The following is a 23,255-nucleotide window of genomic DNA, read 5'->3' as shown; positions in this document are numbered from 1 at the left end:
TGGTTAAGCGCTCCTGGGTTCAATCCCTAATACAACAACAAAAAAAGTAAACATGTATCATGTGATTCAACAATTGAACTCCTAGGTTCACAGAAAGACTTGTACTATAGGTTCATATACATGCAGTTAATGTTTATAGCAGTATTATTTATAAAAGTCAAAAACTAGGTACAAGGGGCTGGGGTTGTGGCTCAGTGGTAGAGAGCTTGCCTACACATGGGAGGCACTGGGTTCGATCCTCAGCCCAGGCGCAGTGGTGCACGACAGTAACCCCAGCTGCTTGGGAGGCTGAGGCAGGAGGATTGCGAGTTCAAAGCCAGCCTCAGCAAAAGCGAGGTGCTAAGCAACTCAGTGAGACCCTGTCTCTAAATAAAATACAAAATAGGGCCAGGAATGGGGTTCAGTGGTTGAGTGCCCCAGAGTTCAATCCCCAGCACCAAAAATAAACAAAAAATACAACTCGGGCTGGGGATGTGGCTCAAGCGGTAGCGCGCTCGCCTGGCATGCGTGCTGCCTGGGTTCGATCCTCAGCACCACATACAAACAAAGATGTTGTGTCCGCCGAGAACTAAAAAATAAATATTAAAAAAACTCTCTTTCTCCCTCCCCCACTCTCTCTCTCCCACTCTCTCTTTAAAAAAAAAAAAAAAATACAACTCTAAGAACAACTGATTTAAAAAAATAAATTTAAGAACTAATTTTAAAAAAATAAATAAAACAAGCCAAATATCCTTCATCTGCTGAACTTGGAAATTAGGGGGAGCATCCACAGTACTCAGTAATAAAAAGGAATGACCTTATACGCTGCACAATTCCATAATATAACGAGTTGACAATGACGTTTTCGAGATGTTACACAGATGAGAGGGTTGCCAGGAGTTAAGGATAGGAGAGACAGGTGGTGAAGGAGGCTAGCAAAAGATTTTTGTGATGACAGAACAGTTCTGTGAGAGCAAGTATTTTCTGTATATAGATAGTAATGGAAATAGCAGCCTAATATTTTGAGCATAGTATGTAAAATAAAATTATTTTAGAATACTTAGCTCCAATTCTAGTTAGAAGGATCATGGTGAGCAAAAACTAAAGCAGAGGTAGAAATAAGCACAGGTGTTTCTGAACAATAACATCACATTCAATGACATATATGGGAAAGAAGTTAAAGGTGCAATGATAGGCAGATGCAGTGGTGCACATCATACCAGCTACTTGGGAGGCTGAAGCTGGAGGATCACAAAGTAGAGGCCACCCTGGGCAACTTAGCAAGACCCTGTCTCAAAAATAAAATTTTAAGGGCTAGAGATGTAGAAATGTAGCTAAGAGCCCTTGGCTAGCATGTGTGAGGCCTTGGGTTCAATCCTCAGCACCACCACCACCACCAAAAAAAAAAAACAAGGCCTGGTGGACACGCCTGTAATCTGACTCAGGAGACTGAGGCAAGAGGATCACAAATTGGAGGCCAACCTCAGCAACTTAGTGAGACTATGTCTCAAAATTTTAGAAAAGGACTGGGGATGTGGCCAATACTTCAGTGGTTAAGTACCTCTGGGTTCGATCCCTGGTACATAAAATTAAAACTAAAACATTTTTGAAAAAGGCTGTTTATAGTTCAGTGGTAAAGCATGTTCCTGGCATTAGCAAGGCAGGGGCACGGGGAGCTGTAATGGTAGATTAATACCCACCATAGGGACCAATTAATAGAATGTCCTTAATCTGTTATAATTTGGAATATAGAGATGCTTCTGCCAGGAGGAAACAAAAACATACCAATGGCAATTGGAAGTTTGAAAGAGACGATTAAAGGATAGAAAACACAGGACTCCATACCTAAGTTTGCTGCATCAGGATTGCCTGGGAAGCTTTAGAAACACAGGCAAACACCCAACACAAAGATTTCCAAATAAGCCCCAGAGGGGGATCTGTTAGGACAACCGATCTAGAATCACTTCCCAGGTACTTCTGTTACAATACCAAGTTGACAAGCACACAAGGAAAATCAGGCTCCAAGAGGGCAAGGAGTGATCGGAATTCATCACTCCTTTGTCAATGGCCAGTACTCAGACACCAAGTGGGTTAAGTGACTGGACCCTAAATTAACCTCCTTGCACTGAAAGATAATCCACGGACAGTAGATGGTGGGCTTCTGAGTATAGAAGAGTGAAAAAAGAAGGGAAGAATGGAGGATTTGCAGGAGGCATTTCTCTCTAACATCCTAACCACCACCCCACATTACAAACCGTGACTATCGGCTAAATGAGAACTGTTTCAGTCCTGATTTTATTGTATTTAGCAGATGTAGCCATGAAAATCGTAGCATCCGTGTGTCTCAGGTCTGGTAGGCCCACTAACGTCGTTTTGAACAGAGGGAAGAAACTGGAAACACCGTTTGGTGCCCCAGAAGGGTTTGTATTGAACAGTATTCCACTTTCAGAGTATACATCTTGTTCACCTATTCAAGTGGGCATTTATTTCCACTTTGGGGCTGTTGTGAATAATACCATAAACATTCATATACAAAATCTAAATTATAGACTGGCATTTTCGTTTCTCCTGGGTAGCATTCTCCTAGGAGCAGAATTACTGAGTCATATGGTAATTCTATATTTAAACTCATTGAGACATTTCCTGCTTTGAAATTGATCTTTTACATTTTCTCCCAAAATAAACATCTTCCCAAGCCACAGAATACCCTTCCACAATAGACACTAAACATGCTGAGAAATAGATCATTAACTGAAATGAGGGCAAGATATGAAGCAAAGCAGGTTTGACCAGACCCAGAATTGTGCTCAATGAAAACAGAATGGAATAGGAACAGAAAAAAAAAAAAAAGCCCAAAATATCCTTTAAAAAAACTTCAAAGCGCTGTCTGCAGTGAATGAAACCTCTGCATTATTCCTGAGGAAAGTGGGGGCGAGACCATTGGCAACCACCAATGTGTTAGTCATTCTACTTCAAAGAACGAACCTGTGCCCATTAAAGAAGGTCGCTTAAAGCAGAGGAAAACACATTAAGTGTATACTGTTTAAGTATAAAGACATTAGACATTTTCAAACATGTAAGAACCCAGTTCCTATATAAGCCATTAAAAAAAAAAAAATCCAGAGTTGAAATTCAACCCAGATGAAAAAGAACCCAGGAAACATTAACTGCAGCAGATAATAGTGTGTATCTACAGTTAAAACCAGAATGGAAATGTAGTGTGTAAATCTAAGGAACTTGAATTTCCATAATTCTAACCCTGCTACACTAGAAATCTCAAATAACTGGACATTTAAGTAGTTCCCCATAGCAGATAAAGAACTCATATTTAGGGATGTGGCTCATGCGGTAGCGCGCTTGCCTGGCATGTGTTCTGCCCGGGTTCGATCCTCAGAACCACATACAAAGATGTTGTGTCTGCCAAAAACTAAAAAAAATAAATAATAAAATTCTCTAAGAACTCATATTTACATGAACCGGCTCTTTAGAATTCCAGTTCCCTTCTGCCACAGGTTTCTCATTTAAACAATTCTTAATCAACATTATTTTGACTACTTTACAAAACCAAAATGGCGTATCATGCACCCAAATTCTGCCTGAAAAATTTAAGCCCAAACTAGCCAGGGTGGAGCATCTGAACTCCCTGGGGAGGCCAAGGGAAAGTTCAAGACCAGCCTGGGGGGCTGGGGATGTGGCTCAAGCGGTTGCGCGCTCGCCTGGCATGCGTGTGGCCCTGGGTTCCATCCTCAGCACCACATACAAACAAGTGTTGTGTCCGCCGAAAATTAAAAAATGTCAAAAAAAAATTTTTTTTAAAAAAAAGCCTGGGCCATGTGGGGAGATCCTGTCTCAAAAAGGGGTAGGGATGTACAATGTAGGTCTCCTATCACAGACCCCCCCCAGGTACATCCTCAAGCCCGAAATAGATAACCCAATCCATTCTTATACACCAGAACAACCACCCTTCAAAGAACTGGCTCTCACCCATATTGTTGCTTCAAGTATAAACTAGTTTGCAATACAATTAGATTTCCATCTATTCATTGTATTTGGAAAATGATCTTCATCTTTTATTCCAAAAACTCATATATGATTTATGGGAGTAATTATGAGAGATCTCAAAATACAGCAATGGACAATCAAAAACACATTTTACAACTCTTCAGGCAAAAGCACAACTTTATTTTCACCTCTAAAAATAAACCACAATTGACAACAACAAAGGAGACTGTGCAGTTCAATTTTTTATTTTAATAAAATCAGAATATGCACAGCACATGCAGTGCTAGCATCTAAACTAATACAATAAGCAATTACTAAAGCTACAGTGACTTGAGGTTCAATCTTTACATTCAGCAAGTTTAAATCCATTCTTACATGATTTTCAAAACTTTTATTAACTGAAAATATTGCTTGCTGATAAAACTTGCTCAAATGCTATTGCTGAATGTACAAGTCACTGATTATGCCAATACAACAAAGATAACCACATGTTTGAGGATTGCAATGTGCCAGACATTCACTGAAAAAAAAAAAAATACACACAACTAAACAAAACTCACACAACAAACATCTGAGAATCTGGACACTTCATCAGTGTTTTGAAGTGTTTCATTAATATCTTAAGACAAGTGTATCAAAACCTTGGCATGATTTAATTTCAAGTCGCCAATTTTGTTTTTACTAACATCAGAAAGTTATGGCTACACTGCCAATGCCGGGTCTGCTTAATTTGACTTAAGAGTTTAATATGACTTAACATTAAAAGCTCACACTACCCCGAAATATATAATTTCACGCATACGGTGACATTCAACATTCAAGTGCCAGTGTTTTTGTACTGTCTTTTGGTCAAGTTTCTTTAAACTTTCAAAGAATCACTTTTAGGCTTACAAAAATAAATATTTGTCAAAATGTTCAATAAATATTACATAAAACTAGCAGCAAAAAGTATCTAGAAATCTGTCGTGTGCAAATAGTTTTCTTCCCAGCTATCATTCCCATGGTCCCAAATAAATTTTAGAATCTAGTCCCATCCCCTTCCTAGACAAGCTGCGTTCAACAATCTCCAAGAGACAAAATAAGATTGGAAGTTTTAAGGACACGCACACAAGACATATATATAAAATTCTCTGAATGTGCAATAAAAGAAGTACTTTGTAAAAAGTTATGGGCAAAATGTACAAGGGCCTAAACCTAGACTAATTGAAATAGCACCATAACAAATGACCTCAATACTGTCAAGTGCACCTACTTAATAAAAGTTTTAGAACAAGGCACAATACACTTGAAAATCTATTGCACTTTAGGAAATTTTTGCCGTCTTCCTATGCCACTGTAAAAAGATTGAGCGTTTTGATCACCGCATTCTGGCCACAAAAATTAGCCCAGAATTCAAAGTGGCAGAGGCATTTTAGTGGTGGACAATGCTCATCTTTGGCCAGATTTAGCATAAACAGACTATAAATACAATGGAAACCTATGCAACTAAAACTGACTAAACTGCACTGTAGAGCAGAATCGACACCTTGTGCAGTTATGTACATATTTCCAACCTGTGTGATCTCAAAGATTTCAGTTTGTTACTCTTCTGGAGCCATTTTTACAAAGTCTATAGTAAGCCAGTTTAACATCTCAACGCAGCTTGAACAGAGTAATGTGAATCGGCATTTAAAATAAAGCCTGCTGCATAATTCTTCCTGTTCATACCCTCTTGACCAAAAAACATCAACACTAGCATGCGTTATTAGACCAAAAATCATCCAGGGCCCTAATGAGGGCTGGTCATTGCTGTGGTCAGCCATTCTACCATTTCAATTTCATTTATGGCAGGCATTTAAAAAGTCTAAGTAGATGAATTCTCCTAAAAACCTATTTCAAGTTATCAGACCTTTAAACTTTCCCTGTAATGGTATGCCCACATTTGGCTAGCTCATAATTAATGATCTGCCTAAACATTGAAAGAGGAATTGCTGTATTTACTTGCATTAACTTTGAAAACAGTGCTTTGAATGTATGCATGTATTCATACATCACCTCATCATGACTGGAATGGCTTATTTATAAAGACTATCAGGTTCTAAATACCTATCCAGGATAGAGTGAGCAAATCAGAACTTTAACTTAATACAGTTTGCCACATTAGAAACTAATTCCATTGATATGCTTCAAGACGTTTGTTGTTTGTTTTCCCCCAATCTGCAAGTATCAAAAAGCCCTAATGCAGGCTACCGCTTAAGTTTTTTCCTTATAATATTTATGGATGAATCGATGATTCCTGTTAAGTTGTATCACACCTGTGTGCCAAGGTTTGATTTTAGCCCAAGTTCAGTAAATTTATTTTGTCAAAACAATTGATATCTTGAGCATTACTGAGCCAACAGGACATCAAAATAAAAAGTTGTCTAAAGTTAAAGGCACAGTACATTAACAAACAAATGATCCTCAGTCACAAAATTATAAATGCAGTTTGGGATGGGTATAGGCGGGAGGGGAGTTAATCCAAACTACAGCAATGAAGTCTTCAAACCACCTTCCGAACAGGGCTGCTGATTGTTCTTTTCATTTCTTCTTGTGACCTTGAGCTCCCTTAAAAAAAAAATTTCAGTGGAGAATCACAGCTGGTAATGTACTGCGAGTTCTTGAAGCTACACAAGGTATAGTCTGGCTAAGTTACATGTGGTTTCCATATTAGCTTGTTTGGCAGGGTGACCTACTGTAAAGTAGGCTCAGTTACCCCACCAGTCAACCCCCTGGGAGTTATAATTTCCTCCATATCCATCACTGTTGTAAAAGCCTCCATAGCCACCTAATGAGAGATTTAAAAGAGAGAAAAATTAATTAAGTCATCCATCATTAGATACAATTGTTCCAATCTTTAACTATTCTCAAGTCAAGTTACAAAAAGCAATCTACAGTGTTGAACTTCCCCCGAGGGGCTTAATGATGCTTTGAAAAAGGACAGGTTAAAAATGAACACTACCTCCACCAAATCCTCTGCTGCTACCATGGCCGCCTCCGCCACTGCGACTGCTGCTCGCACGGCTGCTGCTGAAGCTGGAACTGCTGGCACCGCTGCTTTGTCGGTAGTCTCTGGCACCAAACCCTCCACTGAATCTACTGCTACAAAGGGAAAAAAAATTGTTGGTTCACATGAAAACAAAAATTTTAAGTAACTCAACTCCTGCTCCAACTTTCCAACAGTTTCTGAGTTTTCCTTTCAAACAATTCCCCAGGCGGCCACACTTCACCAAAGTGGCTGTGAAGTCCTTCACAGTGAAGGACTGACACCTAATAGTCTTACCTACGCAATTGAGGCAGCCTAAGAAAATTGAGCTTTTAAAATTAAATACCAAAAAGTTAACTCTGGACATTACCTACCCAGAGCAAATGACACTGGGAAGTGCAAACACTTCTCCCCCCTCATTATGTACCACCGACACCTTACCTCTTAGAACGTCCACGACTGCTACCCTTGTAGTGGTGTTCAAAAGCCATGTTTTCTAACCAAGACGGCACTTCTTGTTTAGCTTCAACAAGAAGATCCAACAAATCCTTAGTAATATTTATGTTTCTCTCGTTAAAGAATGAGGTGGCAAGGCCTAGAATAGATCCAAAAAAAGTACATAAACAAAGGTCTTCCACAAAGTGGCCCAAGGGTTTTTTCCTTTTCTTTTGGGTACTGAGGATGAACTCAGGAGTACTTTACTACTGAGCTACATCCCCAGTCCAAACAATCAGACCACCCAGGAACCACTTACCAAGGTTTCCTACACGTCCTGTACGGCCTATGCGATGCACATATTCCTCAATATCACTTGGTAAATCAAAATTGATAACATGTTTCACATTTGAAATATCTAATCCTCTTGCTGCTACCTGAAAAATAACTTCTGTTATATATGGCCCATTTAAAAGAAAGCATTTAAACATGCTGAGCTTGAATGAAAATGATAGTATTATACATACTGCTGTAGCCACTAGAATTGGGCTTTTTCCTGAGCGGAACTGATGAAGAGCCTCTTCCCTATCTCTTTGAGAACGGTCTCCATGGATACTGGTACAAGCATATCCTTCATGATATAAGAAATCCTCCAGAGAATCTGCACCTTTTTTAGTCTCCACAAACACTAAGGTCAGTGAATCCTTGCCTGAATTTGAAAAATTACAAGGTTTATGTCACTAAAAACAGCTTAATTCTTTATACTTAGTAAACATGCAAAGAGGCAACTGAAATGGACTGTTTTAATAAAGAATAAATCAAAAGGAAAGGTAATAAAGACAATCCAAATGGATTCTCATTATAATTTTACCTGTTGCATTTAGGAGGTCAAGCAGAAATGACCGTTTGTCTGGTTCTTCCACCCAGACTACTTTCTGTGTGATATTCTCAGAAGTAGAGCCAACTCTTCCTACGGCCAAAAAGATATACTCATCCAAGAAATCACGAGCTAGCATCTGAAAAGATAAAACAAAAAACATTTATTTTAAGTATCTACCAAGATAAATTTCTAAATAAATAATATTTGCAACATCATATGGTACCTGTATTTCCTTAGGAAAAGTAGCACTAAACATCATAGTGTGGCGGACACCTTTTGGAGGCATAGTATCTTGTTCAACTATTCTACGGATCTGAGGTTCAAACCCCATATCCAACATCCGGTCAGCTTCATCTAACACCAAGTATCTGTCACAAAAGAAAATTTAGTTTACAATTTATCAAGAAATCAAAAGACAGTTTTGGTACAGCTATACTGTAATTACAATTATACATTAAGGTAGTTAAATTCCTTACACTGAATAATGTGACACAAGATTCTTCCCATTAGGTGATGTCATCCAAGATCAGTGCCAAATTAGTTTTTACTACTTGGATATTTGTTGGTCTGGTCATCCTCAGCCTCTACTAAAATGGTGACTAATTTTTCAACATTAAAATTATGATGCACAAACTTTTTCTTAAAAAAGGACTAAAATAAATCACTTCTTAATCTTTAAATTCAGAGGGCTAGGGCTGTAGCTCAGTGGCAGGGCTTGTCTCGCATGTGCTGGGCCCTGGGTTCAATTGCCAGCACCAAAAAAATAGATTTATATTAGACAATATCACAAAAGTAATGGTCATTATTAAAAATTAACATACTTGCAGAAGTCTAATCCAATCTTTCCTCTTTCCATCATGTCCACAAGACGTCCTGGAGTAGCTACTAACAAGTGGCACCCACGCTCTAAGTCTCGAATCTGCTGACCTATATCAGCACCACCATAAACCACACAAGGTCGAACCCTTGATCGGTATGAGAACTGTAAGCAAAACAATTTTATTTCAAGGTCAAGATTTTTACACATGATCATAAATGTTTTGTTAGAATCAGTGAGAAAGCAATCTTTGAAGCACATACTTTTCGGGCTTCCTCATAAATCTGTACTGCCAGCTCTCTGGTTGGTGCCAATACCAAGGAGATTGGGTATTGTTTACGGCGCCCATACCTTCCGTTCTCCTAAGAAATAAAAACAGTTAATCTATAAGTTAAACTTAACACTTAAAAAGTTCATCACAACATAATTTTCCTTTGAAACTTGGAAAACATTCCTTAGTAGACTAGATAGAATCTTAGCGTCATCGAGAAAGCTCTTGCAATAGCTACAAAATTCTACAACAATTTTCCATTTTATAAAGTAATACCCATCTGGGGGTAAGGTACTTGCCTAGTACTGCCAAGGCCCTGGGTACCAAGTATCTTGTACCAAGGAAAAAAAGATTAATAAGTATTTACCTTCATGGCCCGTAAAGCCTCTCCTGGACCATCTGAATAGATCTGACTCAAGATGGGCAAAAGAAACGCTGCAGTTTTCCCAGACCCTATTAAGAGAAAGCATATCCATTCAAGTCACCAAAATTCAGGTCAAGCCTATTCACTTTTGTAAATAAAAGTCATCTAATGGCTTCTTTCGTAACTTAAACAGTAGAGCTGGGTAGCTGCATCAATGACCACATGACCCACAAAAGAAAACCCACAAATATAAGCCAGGCACAGTGGTATACACCTGTAATCCCAGTTACTCAGGGGGCTGAAGCAGAAGGCTCAAGAATTCCAGGCCTGCCTGGCCAACTGAGCAAGACCCTGTTTCAAAATCAAAAGGGGGCTGGGGATATAGCTCAGTTGGGTAGAGTACTTGCCTCCCATGCAGAAGGCCCTGGGTTCAATCCCCAGCACCACAAAAAAATAAAAAGGGCTGAGGATGTAGATTTAAGCTCACTGGAAGAGAACTTGCCTAGCCTAAGTAAGGCCCTGGGGGTACCAAACAAAAAAACAAAAACCCACACAAATTACTATTTGGCTCTTTACAGAAAAGGCCTGACAAATGTTTCACTCTTATCAAGTGGCCTTACCTGTTTGGGCACAAGCCATCAAGTCTCTTTTCTCTTTGATAATAGGAATAGCATGCTTTTGCACTGGAGTTGGGCGAGTATAACGAGTAAGCTCAATATTTCCCATGATAATTTCTCCCATCTCCACATCACTGAACTGTTAGGAAATGGAATGGAGTTAAATAGCTAAAAACACATTATCTAGAGACATTCTGTTTTATATAATAATGGAAATCACCATCGACTTAGATCACTGATTTCAGTAAAATTGTTACACTTTGAGACAAATCACCTCTAAGCTTAATCCACATTGAAAACTTTGGGTTCTTATGTTTGACCCATTTCCTACTTAATGAATTAAATAAAGTAACGTTGAATTCATCTGCTCCCTTTTCACAAACCAATGAGGTATCTGATCTACATATGAGAAGCCCATCTCACTCTGATGTGCCGTGGAAAGTTACAATTCCCTCTGTCTTAAAAGGTCAAACAAAAATACTTACACTTTCAATATGTGGAGGACAGTTGTTGCCTGTTGCCTCAACTGGAATGTCATCATATTTCTCAAAGTTAATCCCAGTGTTACCTCCAGAAAAGAGTTCCCTAAAATCAAAAGACTGGTAAGTTTACCTACTACACTAGGTAATAAACTTCATCATAATTAGCAGACATTTTAAAAACTTACTGTTCCAAGCGTTCACTTGGTGGGAGCGGCTTTGACCAGTCATCTTCATCTGATTTGTCACACCAGCGACTATTGCCACCACGTTCAAATTTGCCAAAGCCACTTCTGTCTCCACGGCTGCCAATGCCATCATAGTCACTCCGTCCACGATCATCAAACCTAAATAGCACAAGCAATTAATCAGAATCACATCATTTAGCTATTATCAGATCTCCACCACTACTCCTGAATGCTATCTAGAGATAGGTGAATATTATTCATTATAGCCAACTACAAGGATGTCAACAGCCTAATTCTTGCTGCTTCTTGTTTGACAAGGCTTACTAATTGCCAAATTGTATATGTATCATTTATATATTTCCTAAAATCACTATTCTTATAATGTCATACAGATTATAATAATGCCTCACACATTCCAACATTAAAAAATCAAGTTTTATATGTTTAAAATTGGCATATCGCTCACATCTTCATTTAAACTGCTCTTGGATCCAAATATACTTAGTGGTAGGAAAAAAGAAAATAGCACACCAAATATCAATTGTCCAGGTTATAACAGGATGTCATTTAAAGGACAATTCACCTGTTGTGACAAATTTTGGATAAAAGGTAGAAAAATATCCTTACCTGAATTAAGATGTTTTTTAGGGATTTAGGCCTGTTTGCGAAAAATCAGGACACAGGACTAACCACAGCTATTAGGCGCATGGGGTCAGTTCACCACACTTGCATAATCAAAAATATAATGTCATATAGAGTCCACAAAAATCTCAACCAAATTAGGTTAGGCCATTATATTAGAATACGTAAAACTAGAGAAACAAAATAACTGACTTTATGATGCCAAAGAGCAACCATATTCATATTTCCATCTAAGTTCTATGTAACAAGTTCATTTACTAAAGACCTTTTATAGCTAAAAAATACAATGATTAAACAGACAATGCTTAACATCCAAATAGGCAGTGGGATGAGGAATTACCAAATCAAAGATCAATCCCTAAATTGCTATTGCATATACCCATAAGGTGACCAAAAAAAAAAAAAAAAAAAGAAGAAGAAAAAACCAACCACTTACCTTCCCCTTGATCCACTTCCACGATCACTGAAGAAACTAGACTTCCCTCTAGAATCACTTCGAGATCCAAAACTGCTGTACGCATCCTTATCCTTACTGGAACTCCATCCTGAACTGTCTTTGTCGTAGAATCCTTAAATAAACAAAATAAAATAAAAAAGGTACAAACACTGTATTAGAAGAATCATATATTAAAGTATTGTCAATCTTTCTGTTTTGTTTTTTTGTTGTTGGTGGTGGGGTACTCAATCCCAGAGGCACTCTACCACAGAGCTACATCCCTAGCTCTTTTGAGACAGGATAAAGTCATTGTAAGTTGCCAAGGCTGGCCTCACTTGTGTTCCTCCTGCCTCAGCCTAAGTAGCTGGGATTGCAGGCATGTACCACCAAACCCAGTAATCTTTCTGCATTTGAAGCTCCCCCCACGGACCTTTTTTCTGTGGACATATTCCTATCATGTCACTAGAAGAGAATCAAGAATTACAACTGTTTTTGGAGATTTTAAATATAAAAAAATCCAATTCTTTCCACTAGAAAACATTACACACTAAATCAAGGGATTAATCTGACAATCTAAGAATGTTCTGAATGAATACCACCTCCAAAGGCCAACAGCTTTACCTATAATACAATGGTTATAGTTTTGCCAAATATATAACCATCACGTTTTAATTTCTATTCACTTCATATCTGAGTGAGTTTGATGAAATAGCTGCCATTGTTTCAATGTTTCTTAGAGGTGGTATTCATGTAAAACATTCTTAGCATGACAGATTATTTGGTTTGATATTATCAATTTCAATAGTAAAAAGGTCAGTGCTTTGTATACATATTGAACATACTAGTGTCATGATACCATTTTTTAATGGTTCACCTATCATAAACTTGATGTGAATCAGAAATATTTGGAAAAGGAGAACTCTTCCCTATCCATTCTCAGTGTGGACAGCTATAAATATTCAAGTAAGAGGGTCTCACAAAGGTATAAATTAGCCCTACCAATGACAGGTAGAAGGTTCAAAGACAGGATTTAACTATCCTGAATTCAATTTCTCATTTTAAAATCTCTGATATTGTTTCTGATTTCCTATCACTGCAACAAAGGGGGAAAAGCAATAAATATACATTAAGGTCCATCCTAGTTACCTGCCTTCTTTATCTCATATCTTCCTTCCCTCTTGATCATTAAAGTTTTCCTCTAAATTTCATTATTGTTCATTGTATGCAACACACAGCACCCACAATATGAAACATCTATTAATTATCTATCACTACATCACACATGTAATGGGAAAAGACATTAGATGTTATATTACACTTTGCAATAAACCTTTCAAATGGGGCAGTTAAGTAGATGAAACCAGAAAATTATTCCCAATTCACTGAAGTGTGACCAACGCTATTAACTAGTCTACAACAGGGCCATCTTCATTTTGGCACCTATGCAAGACAACTAGGTTGTTACACTGTGCAGTTTGGTTTCACCTTTTTCTAATGAAAACTATACTGTGAATTACTACAAATTGTGCACAAGAATACTGCACAAAAACCATACCCTTGGCCTTAGAAAGTCTAACATAGGAAAAATTCTCCACTGTTTAATATTAGATGCAGTTTTTCTTCTCTCTCCATTCTTGTGGAGTGGGTTCTAGGGATAGAACCCAGGAGCTTGCGTATGGCAAACAAGCATTCTACCTCCGAGCTATATCCCCACCCAGCCTTTTTTTTTTTTTTTTTTTTTTTTTAATTTTAAACAGGGTCACACTAAGTTGCCCAGGCTGGCATCAAACTTGTGATCCTCCCAGCTCAGCCTCCCAAGTTGGTACCATGTGACATGATAGCCAGCTAGATGAAATTTTTTTCTCCTAAATCCTAATATTTGAAGAAGTCCTGCTAGAAACACAATGTTTACAGACTTCAAAGTTGCCTCATTTTCCCTAGCTTTGACTAATTTCTAAATGAAGAATTCTCTCTACAATGTTGGTGTTAAGGACTTACCTTTAGCAGCTTCTCTGTTCCTTAAATGAGGAGGAATATAGCGCCCTTCTAAAAGAAACAATATAAAATTAATGCCAAAAACTTTTACATTAGAGCTTTTACCAAAATTTCTGCTAATAAAACTGTTCCCCCCTAAAAATCTCTAGATTCCTAGTCTGCCTACTTGCCTGGAAACTGAGAGGGAAAAACATAAATCTTATTTTAAATGGGTTATAGCTTCATAAGATTTGGGGGAGGAGGCAGGGATTGAACTCAGAGGCACTGAGCCACATCCCCAGCCTCTTACTAAATTTTTTATTTTGAGACAATGTCTCACTAAATTGCTGAGGCTGGGCCTTAAAAAACTGGGATCCTCTTGCCTTGGCCTCCTGAGCCTCTGGGATTACAGGCACGTACCAACACACCTAACTAGAACTTTATTTGACTCGAAACCTAATAGATGAAACCCACAAATCAAATGCATTTAACTAGCTACTAGTAGTTAAATAACCCAATTTGTTATAAAAGACTACTACTATGTAATAAATCATATGATTAGCCTCTAAGAAGCTTTTGTTTCTGTACCATTAAGTTCCAATACATAAATTAAATATACATGAAAAAGTTGCAAAGGAAAGATAGCAAGAAATTGGAAGTTTTAATTTAGGGCTTGCTGAGTTTTAAGTCAACTGTTATTCTGTATGCAGGGAGGAAAACAGCCCAGATTATGGATTAAAAGCAAAAGCAAATTATGTATATCCAAGTAAAGGTAAGTCAACTTGTTTTGTTTCTTATTGTTCTTTTTATTTTTTCAGAGCTGGGGATGGAATCCAGGGCATCACAAACATTGGCGAACACTCTACCACTGAGTTACAATCCAGGCCCACAACTTGCTTTATTACTAGTACACCTACAATTTGTCTTTTTCACTTCTGGACTGAATATTTTTAAAAAGCTCTCTATTGGGAAGAGCAAGTCCTAAGATGCCCAGCATGGCAAATTACATTAATACTAACCTCTGACAATCCCCAAATAACCCCTTTGTATAAAAGGAAAAAAAAAAATCTTTTGCCAGAGTTCACAATGTATACTTATCGAAATATCACATGGTACCCTATTTTTGTCTGTTTAAAAAATTAAATTTAAAAAAATCACATTTAAAAATCCTAGCCATCAGGCTGGGTTTGTGGCTCAGTGGTAGAGTGCTCCTCTTGCATGTGTGAGGCAATGAGTTTGATCCTCAGCACCACATTAAAAAATAAAATAAAATAAAGGTATTGTGTCCATCTACAACTAAAAAATTTTTTTTAAAAAATTCTAGCTATCACCCCCAAATTCATAATCTGTTCTATTAGTAAGTCCCATGTTCTTCAAGAGAAAGGACCATCAGTAGCTGATGAAAATGCATGTTTCCTTAACTGAGTTTAATTCTGGTCAATTCATTCTCCAATAGGAATGAACACATCCCTACCACCTTTCAAACTAACTGGGCTCACAATTCATAAGACATAATCAAAATCTAGGAATAATTTATGTATTCTATTAGGTCTTCTTAATGATTAACTGCTGTTATTCAAAAGAACCAACCCTTTTATTACCAGAAAGGTCACAATGCTTCAGATTGATCACTAAGTACTACATAACACCAAATCTATATAATTCTATGCATAAAGTTGAAGAACAAATTCTTAAATTTTAAGTACATTAATGGAAATATTGAGATATTGAGCTCTAATACTCAATAAGTCCACAAAATGTATTACTTACTGCTGGCTGTACTTCCTCCAGTCTGATTATCTGAAGAGTTCAGGTCTAGGCCAGCAAACTAGAAGAGAGTTAGATAATTAGCAGCCCCAGTGCTAAAACACACTAAGATAACTAGTCCTGCATTCAAATAGTTACCCCAGATAGTTCACAGAGCAGATGAGAATGTTCTTAGTGAGAATGAGACCAAGATCGCTTCGAAGACATAAGGCTCTGAGAAAATGCAAAATAGTACCACTACATAGATACTATATAAGGCAGCACAGGAAGATGCTGGTGCAATCCAGTACCAACTGGGTCTGAATTTAATGTTAGGACAAATTCTGATTTAACTATTCTTTCGTTCCTTTATCCCCAAATAAAACACTAGTATTTTAAATTAGGGTAAAATACTCTGCTCCTAGAAAGAACATTCTACCACCTTTGAATCTCCACTTCTATCCATCCCTTCACACTAATGGTTCAAAGCCTCAACATTATACAAAAAAGGTTATGTAGTGCTATGTTCATGACGTTTTACAATAGCTAACCAAGAACTACTGACAAGCAGCAAGGGAGGAAAAAAACTACAAATGCAAAAACAGATTACTTTTTTCAGAAAACCCACAGAAGACCAAGTCATCCAGTACTGTTGCCATGTGTCTACAAGAGATGTCATATACCACAGTTATAAATCCTCTTGTTTAAAGCTCAATATGATACTGCCAAACTGCAAGGCTCAATGGAGTCACTGAAAACTGGCAGCAGATGCTATCTCAAATAAATTATAAAGATGAGGACTTTAGGGACCTCATTTCCAGAATTACCATTGGCAAAATACGCTGCCAAGCGCTCTCTGCAGTTAGTTAATAGAGTGATACTTTAAAGCAGAACAGGAATACAGACTTTCTTTTTGTACTTGTTACAGTATAAATTTTGTTTTTAATTTTATACTGTTGCAATATGAACTAGAAGCAAGCATAAAAGCTTCTATAAATTGATTACGATTACATTGTGGCAATTTTCTCAATAGTGAATTTGCTTGCGATAAATTCCTATCTAAACTTTAACGAACGTGAAGGCATAATTTTTAAAGTTAAATTAATAACAACAATATTAATAAAATTAATTATAATATAAGGTTCATTTCTGCCTACAATCTTAAAATCCACACCACCTATGTGAAGTATGTTAAAACTGGGATTAGCCTTGATTGGCCTTGATACAGGATATTTTTGTCTACGCTCCATTCAACATACGAAATAGCAATAATGTGAAGAATTTAATATAACTGTTTCATTAACGGGAGGTGTGTGGGGGGGTGAATATTCCCCAAAGAAGAGCTCGTTAAACCCTTCTTCCAGATCACACCTCTTCCTCTCTGCCAGGAAAACCTTAGAAGGGATTCCGATTAAGACAAAAGAGCCTTCAGACCCATTCCCAAAATTTTACTCCACATATAGCAACAAGTCAAACAAAACTGTTTATCTCCCCCTAAGTCATATCCCGGGTGTTTTTCCTCTGGTGAGTCCCTGGATCAAACTTCACGAACATAAGACACTAAAAAATAACCCGCGGTACCACCACCCCAAGAAAAACAAAGGGCAGCCCTAGGCGAAATAGCCATACTGACCATCTCAAGCAAAATGGAGTTAAGAGTTGCGCCAGGTCCTTAACCTCCCTGATGTCTTCCCGCCGCGTTCAACTGTATCTCCAGAGCCTGGCGCCACTTCTTACGCAGCGGCCCATTACTCCCTCCCCTTCCCCCCTCCTCCCTGAATTTTCTGCGTCACAAAACTTTCCACTCCGGAAACGCAGCCTCCCCGGCCGCGACGCTGGGTCTGCGACGACCCTGCGGAAACTGGGCTGTAGCGAAGAGAGGCTGCGGAAGGAAACCCGGGAGGAACTAGATGCCCGTTCCATCCTCCTTTCCAGGCCCCCGCCAGTAGTGGGGCCGCTAGCCCGGCCTCTCCCAGCAGTGGGCCACAGCGCCGCCCAGCCACCCAGCACCACACAAAGGAGGCCGCCGCCATTACCAGAGCGAAGGCCACCCCCCCGCGTCGCCCCCTCCCACATTCCAGGGCAGCGTTTCTCAACCGCTCACACGCACACGAACACGAACACCGGACAACGCCGGGTCTCCTGGATAGGAATCCGGGCCGCGAGAGCGGTGAAGACCGAAGCCCTCAAGGCCAAAAGGGTCCTCATTCGCGCGCTGTCGCGCTGCGCAACAACCCCCCCCCCACAACGGGTCACTAATCAGCCGGGGTTCGCGCGTGCGCGTCCCTGCGAGAGCGCGCACCCCTCCCCCCCGCCCGCCTGCGCACGCACACACAAAAGCCGCCATTGTACTCGGCCGGGGGACAATACCGCGGGCCAAGCCGGGGCCGGTCCCGGGCCAAAACGACAGCAACCACTAGCACTCCCGCCGCCTCCCCGTCCCTCTAAAGCCCCGGGCACTGAAAGTATCTATCCCGAGGAGCCCAGGAAATATAAACTAAGAGTGCCACTTAGCGCTGCGCCATAAACCAGGTTAGGTCGGGGGACAGATTCATGCAGCGGCCACCTTGGTCCGCTCCTTGAGGCTCACCTGCTGGTCCAGCCCGAGCGCATTTTCCACCGCCACATGACTCATCCCTGAAGAGTACCGAGAACTCGGAGTCTTCTGCTGCTGAGCGAGTGTGCTTGGTTCACCGCGAAGGCCCTCTCACGGGAGAACTGCGGCTCTGGAGCGCACGGCGCGGCCACCGTTCTAATATACCCACTCGAAAGACTGCTACGTCAGCACGTAAGACGTGTGCCCTCCCTCTCACATCCGCACTCCCGCTGCCGCTTCAACTTCTGCCTGGCTACTGCGCGCTCTTGTTTCTTAACCTCGCGGGATTTCGCAGGCAGTCCCGTCGCCCCCTAGTCGTACAGCCTTGAAGCCAGGCACATCAAATGCTGTTCTGTTTTGCTTGAGCTTCACTGGCCCTGCTCTCCGCTAAAAACCTTAGAGTTCTCGAGATCTCGCGAGAACTTGCTGTCTTTTTTTTTTTTTTTCTTTTTTTTTTTTTCTTTTGACAACAAGGCCTTAAAATTTAACTCAGGCCTCTTCACTCCCTTTTCCTCCTCTAAGCACCTAGTGTTCGTTCTTCTGTTTCAGCGCTCTCCCTTCTCTCTCAGTCCCCGGGCGCGAAAATGTCGTGGGATTTTTCTGGTCTAGTCAGCACTTTGATCTTCCGAGTGCAGCCTTTCCAAAACCGGAGTTAGGCAGAAAGAGGCCCGAAACGGAGAGGGCGGCGGGTCACGTGACCGCAGGTGTTGAGCGCGGTGGCCATTTTGTGTAGCAGGAAACGGTGACTTGAATAGAGTGCTCAGAGACGGGGAAGGAAGGAGGTGGGAAGGGGGGGAAGTGGAGGGGGGAGGGGGAAGGGGGGAAAGGGAGAAACTCGGGCCGGTACGGTGACCGGGGTGAGATTGGGGTAGAAATGAGGGGGAAACTGGTGGCTCCGCGGGTGGCCGGACGCTTCCAGCGTGGTTGCCTAGGTAGCAAGGACGCCGCCCCCAAACGCAAAGGCCCCCCCGCCCCGCGCCCCCAGCTCTGAGAGAACAATGAGACCATTATGTGCTCATCTTGGCCGGGAGCCCTCTCGGGACCCCGACCTTCTGTCGGAATGCGGGCTACTAAATTTAGGCCTCTAGTCTCCTTCCCTGGCTCTCCCCGGGCCAGTAGCCACCGGCCCTTCAGGGACTCGGCAGGGATGGGGGTGGGGTGTGAACTGCCCTAGGGCCCGAAGTAGTGGGGAGGGGGTGTTCCGGACGCAACCAACCCGGGCTGGGGGTGACCCCTGGCCACTGCAGCGAACGGAGCGTTGAAGGACGCGCGTTTCTGCCTTCGGAGGAACCGCTTATTGTCGCCCCCTCCTCGGCAGGCCACTCCTAGTCTCAGCTTCGGTTCCATAGACCTTTAAATAGGAAAAAAATAAAATGTTTTCACTGGTGTCTCCCCGACTTTAAGCAAATGATCACACATACTGGGTTCTTATAAACTTTTCCCACCCTCTTCTGACCCTCAGCCTGACAATAATACGCAGGGTTTTCTACCATCCCCCACAAAGGCTTCTACTCCCCCAAATTCAAATTGCTCGTACTCAGCACATAACTTACCATACACATAACTTCTTTTTTACAGTTTTTAAAAATTGAAACTGAAATTCTAATGAGATAAGAGGATAATACAACACTGTATCTCGGGACAAGTTGTTTAAGGGCTTTGGGTCTCAATGTTCTCATCTATAAAAGGAGTCGGTTAAACTGCATAATCCTGTAAAGGACTCAACTCCTCTGTGAAATATTTTTTAACGCCCCCTTTAGCCATACTGAAATAACAAATTGTAGGTAATATAACCTGCACTGAACTATACCTACTTTTAAAGAAATGATCTAATTCTAACATAGAAACAATGATTATAATAAAACAATGTAAGTTTTAACATATAAATGCCCCCGCGCAACTACATTAATGATAGATACCTGCCAGTGAAGCCCCCAAATGCTGTTGTTTTCACAGCTCAAGTACCAGAAGCAGCTGCCGCCTCTGATAGCTTCATTTTCCAAAATGGTGAACTCTTAGCTAACATTTGAAACAAAGCAGTACCACTTTCCTTCAGTGGATACAATAGTTGCATTCGTGAACAATTCAGTGGCCACAGGAACTGGGCAAAAATACTTTGTATTTATGTGTGAAACAGTGTCCTAGCTTGGATGATGATGAACTACTTTTTCACCTTCCAGAGCTCCCAGTGGATCAATTCTTTGTTGTATGGAACTGATAAGGCCTCACAAAACATCTAGCATGCCCGATTTCTGCAGATTAAATGCCAGTAACCCTGGCCAGTCATTGTGACCACTAAAAACATGCAGGTTTCCACCATACCCTTTTGAAAACCACTAGTCTTAATGATCATCCGAATCCCTGCCATGAGATTCACAAATTTTCACAGAGCATTGGTGAAATGTGTTCTTGGTTGGCTTCAGTTTCCTTTTCCCACAGACCAGAGTATATATGAGTCCAAGATGCAAAAGCTGAGTTTTTGATAGCTCTTCAAATTGCATGTAGCAACCATGAGATGTGCCAGCTCCCCTGGTTCTGGGCTGTTTTACTTTTGAGTAGAACTGGCATGCAGAGTACTTAACCGCCATGGGAGTATCTTTAAAAATTAAAATATACAGCAGTTTCCTATTTTCAATTAACCCCCAGCTCATACACATATGCAGTTCAAACCACGAGGGCATTTTGTTAATCAATATGTTATGATTGAAATATCAAATGAAAAGGAAGTGGAGAAACATACAAAGCTTTGTCTTCAAACATTTTCATTCCTAAAAAGAGCCATGTGCATACTTGAGGCAGCTAAATGAGTCAACTTTCACCATGCTCCAAATGACTTTTCCATTAAGCAGTCATTTGCATATCTTCTCCACATGGCAGTCATTGGCAAATTTTATTGGAAGTGACTTTAAAAGGGTTAGAAATTACCAGGGACATATTTTTGTTTGCATGCTCACTTTGCTATCTTCTCAGTCATCTTAAGCTAAGTGCCCATATGGAAGCAAATATACTATGTGCAACACACCCCCATCGCCCATCCCTGGAGGCAGCCCAGTGGACAAGAGCCTGAAATTCCTGGAACTCACAATAAGCTCCCTGCTTTACTGCTTATTAGCAAAGTGACTGGGGACAACTCATTTGACATCTCAGTGCCTCAGATTCCTTATTTATGGAATTGGAATAAAAGTCGTTTCTGCCCCCAAACCGTGTTTGGAATGCAAGGTCTCGTGCATTATAGTGGTTTGCAGAGAGTAAGAGTGTGGTCCAGGGTAGCTCTGTGTACATTTCTATTGCCCATTGTCTCAACTTTCCCAGCAGAATGGGTTGCCCTGGGGACTGGACTCCCACATCCCTCACTGTTCAAACCTCCACTGTAACAAGTATGGCACTGCCATTGTGTTTAAGCCCACATAGAAGAGGAAACTTGTCACATCTCCCTGTGCAGGGTTGAGCACACAGATGCCCAACAGATGCTGAATGAATGGTGAAAATGCCTGCCCTGGTCAAGTCATAATGTAGAACATGGTGAGGGACATACAAACATTATTTTGCTTCTACAGACAGCCTTAAGCAAACTTTATCACCACTCTCTGAGACTGAGATCACATTATCAATGATGCCCATAAATAATGTGCCCAAGTAACCTAAAACCAAGCACAGAAATAGACTCTTCTGCAGCCAGAAAATAGAGTAATAAAATGGATTCTAACAGGGGGCTGGGGTCGTGGCTCAGTGGTAGAGTGCTTGCCTAGCATGCGTGAGGCACTGGGTTCGATTCTCAGCACCACATATAAATAAGTAAAATAAAGGACCACTGACAACTAAAAAAATATTTTAAAAAGGGGGGCACAGATTCCAAGAGATAGACACCTCCGCAGAGCCATTAATGAACTTCATGATTGCCAGTCATTTTTCTGGAGTTCTGAAAGAAGGGCCTTTTGGGTCCATCTGACCCACACTTCCTTTAGCATGAACTGGGAATAAAGTTCAAAGAAGGCAAAAGGACCCTGTAATCAGAAAGATAATTATAGGTGTGGAGGTAAAAGCAGTTCCCTACCGAGTCTTCTTTTATGTTTTAAAGTGTAATAGGCTTTGGGATTTTTTTTTTTTTTAATCCTGTGGCTTCAGATAAAGCAGATTAACTTCCAGTGCTTGATAATTTGCAATAATTAGAAGACCGTTATTACTGTAGAGGCTAATGAAGCTCTAAAGGAGAAAAAGAAATCTTGCACTCTAATATGCTGCCATTACACCCTTCTTCTCCAAGGGTGAGGACGGCTAGGTACGTAGATGTTTTAGGCAATTCCTGACACAGCAAGATCTGACCTGGAATCTTGTTCTGTTTCCACAAAAGTGGCAAGACCAACACAAAATTATATTGAAGGACATCTTCTCTACCACTAAAAGCTAAAAATATTTTCAAAGAGAAAAGGCCAGTGCATTTATGCAAAGTGACTACATAAGTGGGAGGAATAATAGGGACACCCTGGGCAGAGGCTTTGAACTGGAGGGAAACAGCTGGCAGGGGAGTCTTGGAGGCACAGCCTAGGTGGTCGTCAGCTCTATTACCCCCTTAGGTAATAGAGACATTTTTAGCAGGTACTAGAACTTGAAGCCTGGCCACCACCTCACAGATCTGTTTTGGAATTACGTATTCTGCGCTTAGTAAAAGAAATCATAAACAATGGAATTTTACTCAGCACTAAAAAAAAATAAGATCATGGCATTTGCAGGTAAATGGATGGCATTAGAAAAGATTATGCTAAGTGAAGTTAGCCAATCACAAAAGACAAATGCCTAATGTTTTCTCTGATATAAGGGGAGTGAC

General features: G+C 40.4%; 1 protein-coding gene across 2 annotated transcripts; it reads right to left on the bottom strand.

Moving 5' to 3' along the window:
• Positions 1-4,203: 4,203 nt before the first annotated feature.
• Positions 4,204-18,606, bottom strand: Ddx3x (DEAD-box helicase 3 X-linked). 2 transcript variants are annotated; one of them, XM_077107677.1, is made up of 17 exons: positions 18,425-18,606; positions 15,859-15,916; positions 14,113-14,160; positions 12,115-12,247; positions 11,037-11,195; positions 10,855-10,954; positions 10,373-10,508; positions 9,756-9,841; positions 9,381-9,479; positions 9,122-9,282; positions 8,524-8,668; positions 8,292-8,436; positions 7,948-8,129; positions 7,740-7,857; positions 7,427-7,580; positions 6,962-7,098; positions 4,204-6,787 (listed from the first exon to the last, which is right to left on the bottom strand). In XM_077107677.1, the coding sequence occupies exons 1-17, from the start codon at positions 18,467-18,469 to the stop codon at positions 6,708-6,710; spliced, it is 1,986 nt and encodes a 661-aa protein (XP_076963792.1). In that variant the 5' UTR covers positions 18,470-18,606; the 3' UTR covers positions 4,204-6,707. The 2 variants fall into 2 exon arrangements, with proteins under 2 accessions (XP_076963792.1, XP_076963791.1); XM_077107676.1 differs by having other exon boundaries at positions 6,962-7,101; positions 18,425-18,604.
• Positions 18,607-23,255: the final 4,649 nt, after the last annotated feature.

The sequence above is a fragment of the Callospermophilus lateralis genome, chromosome X, assembly GCF_048772815.1.
Source record: "Callospermophilus lateralis isolate mCalLat2 chromosome X, mCalLat2.hap1, whole genome shotgun sequence".
NCBI classification, from domain to species: Eukaryota; Metazoa; Chordata; class Mammalia; order Rodentia; family Sciuridae; genus Callospermophilus; species Callospermophilus lateralis.
This window is presented reverse-complemented; position numbering and strand designations above follow the sequence as displayed.

What these genes read in the sequence shown, in the direction of transcription:
- Ddx3x (XM_077107676.1), bottom strand. Translation starts at nt 18,469, where the DNA reads ATGAGTCATGTGGCGGTGGAAAATGCGCTCGGGCTGGACCAGCAG. An exon ending in GATGGCTTGTGCCCAAACAG is followed by an intron (nt 9,842 to 10,372) that starts GTAAGGCCACTT and finishes TTCTCTTAATAG; the next exon opens with GGTCTGGGAAAACTGCAGCG. An exon ending in TTTATGAGGAAGCCCGAAAA is followed by an intron (nt 9,283 to 9,380) that starts GTATGTGCTTCA and finishes TTTTGCTTACAG; the next exon opens with TTCTCATACCGATCAAGGGT.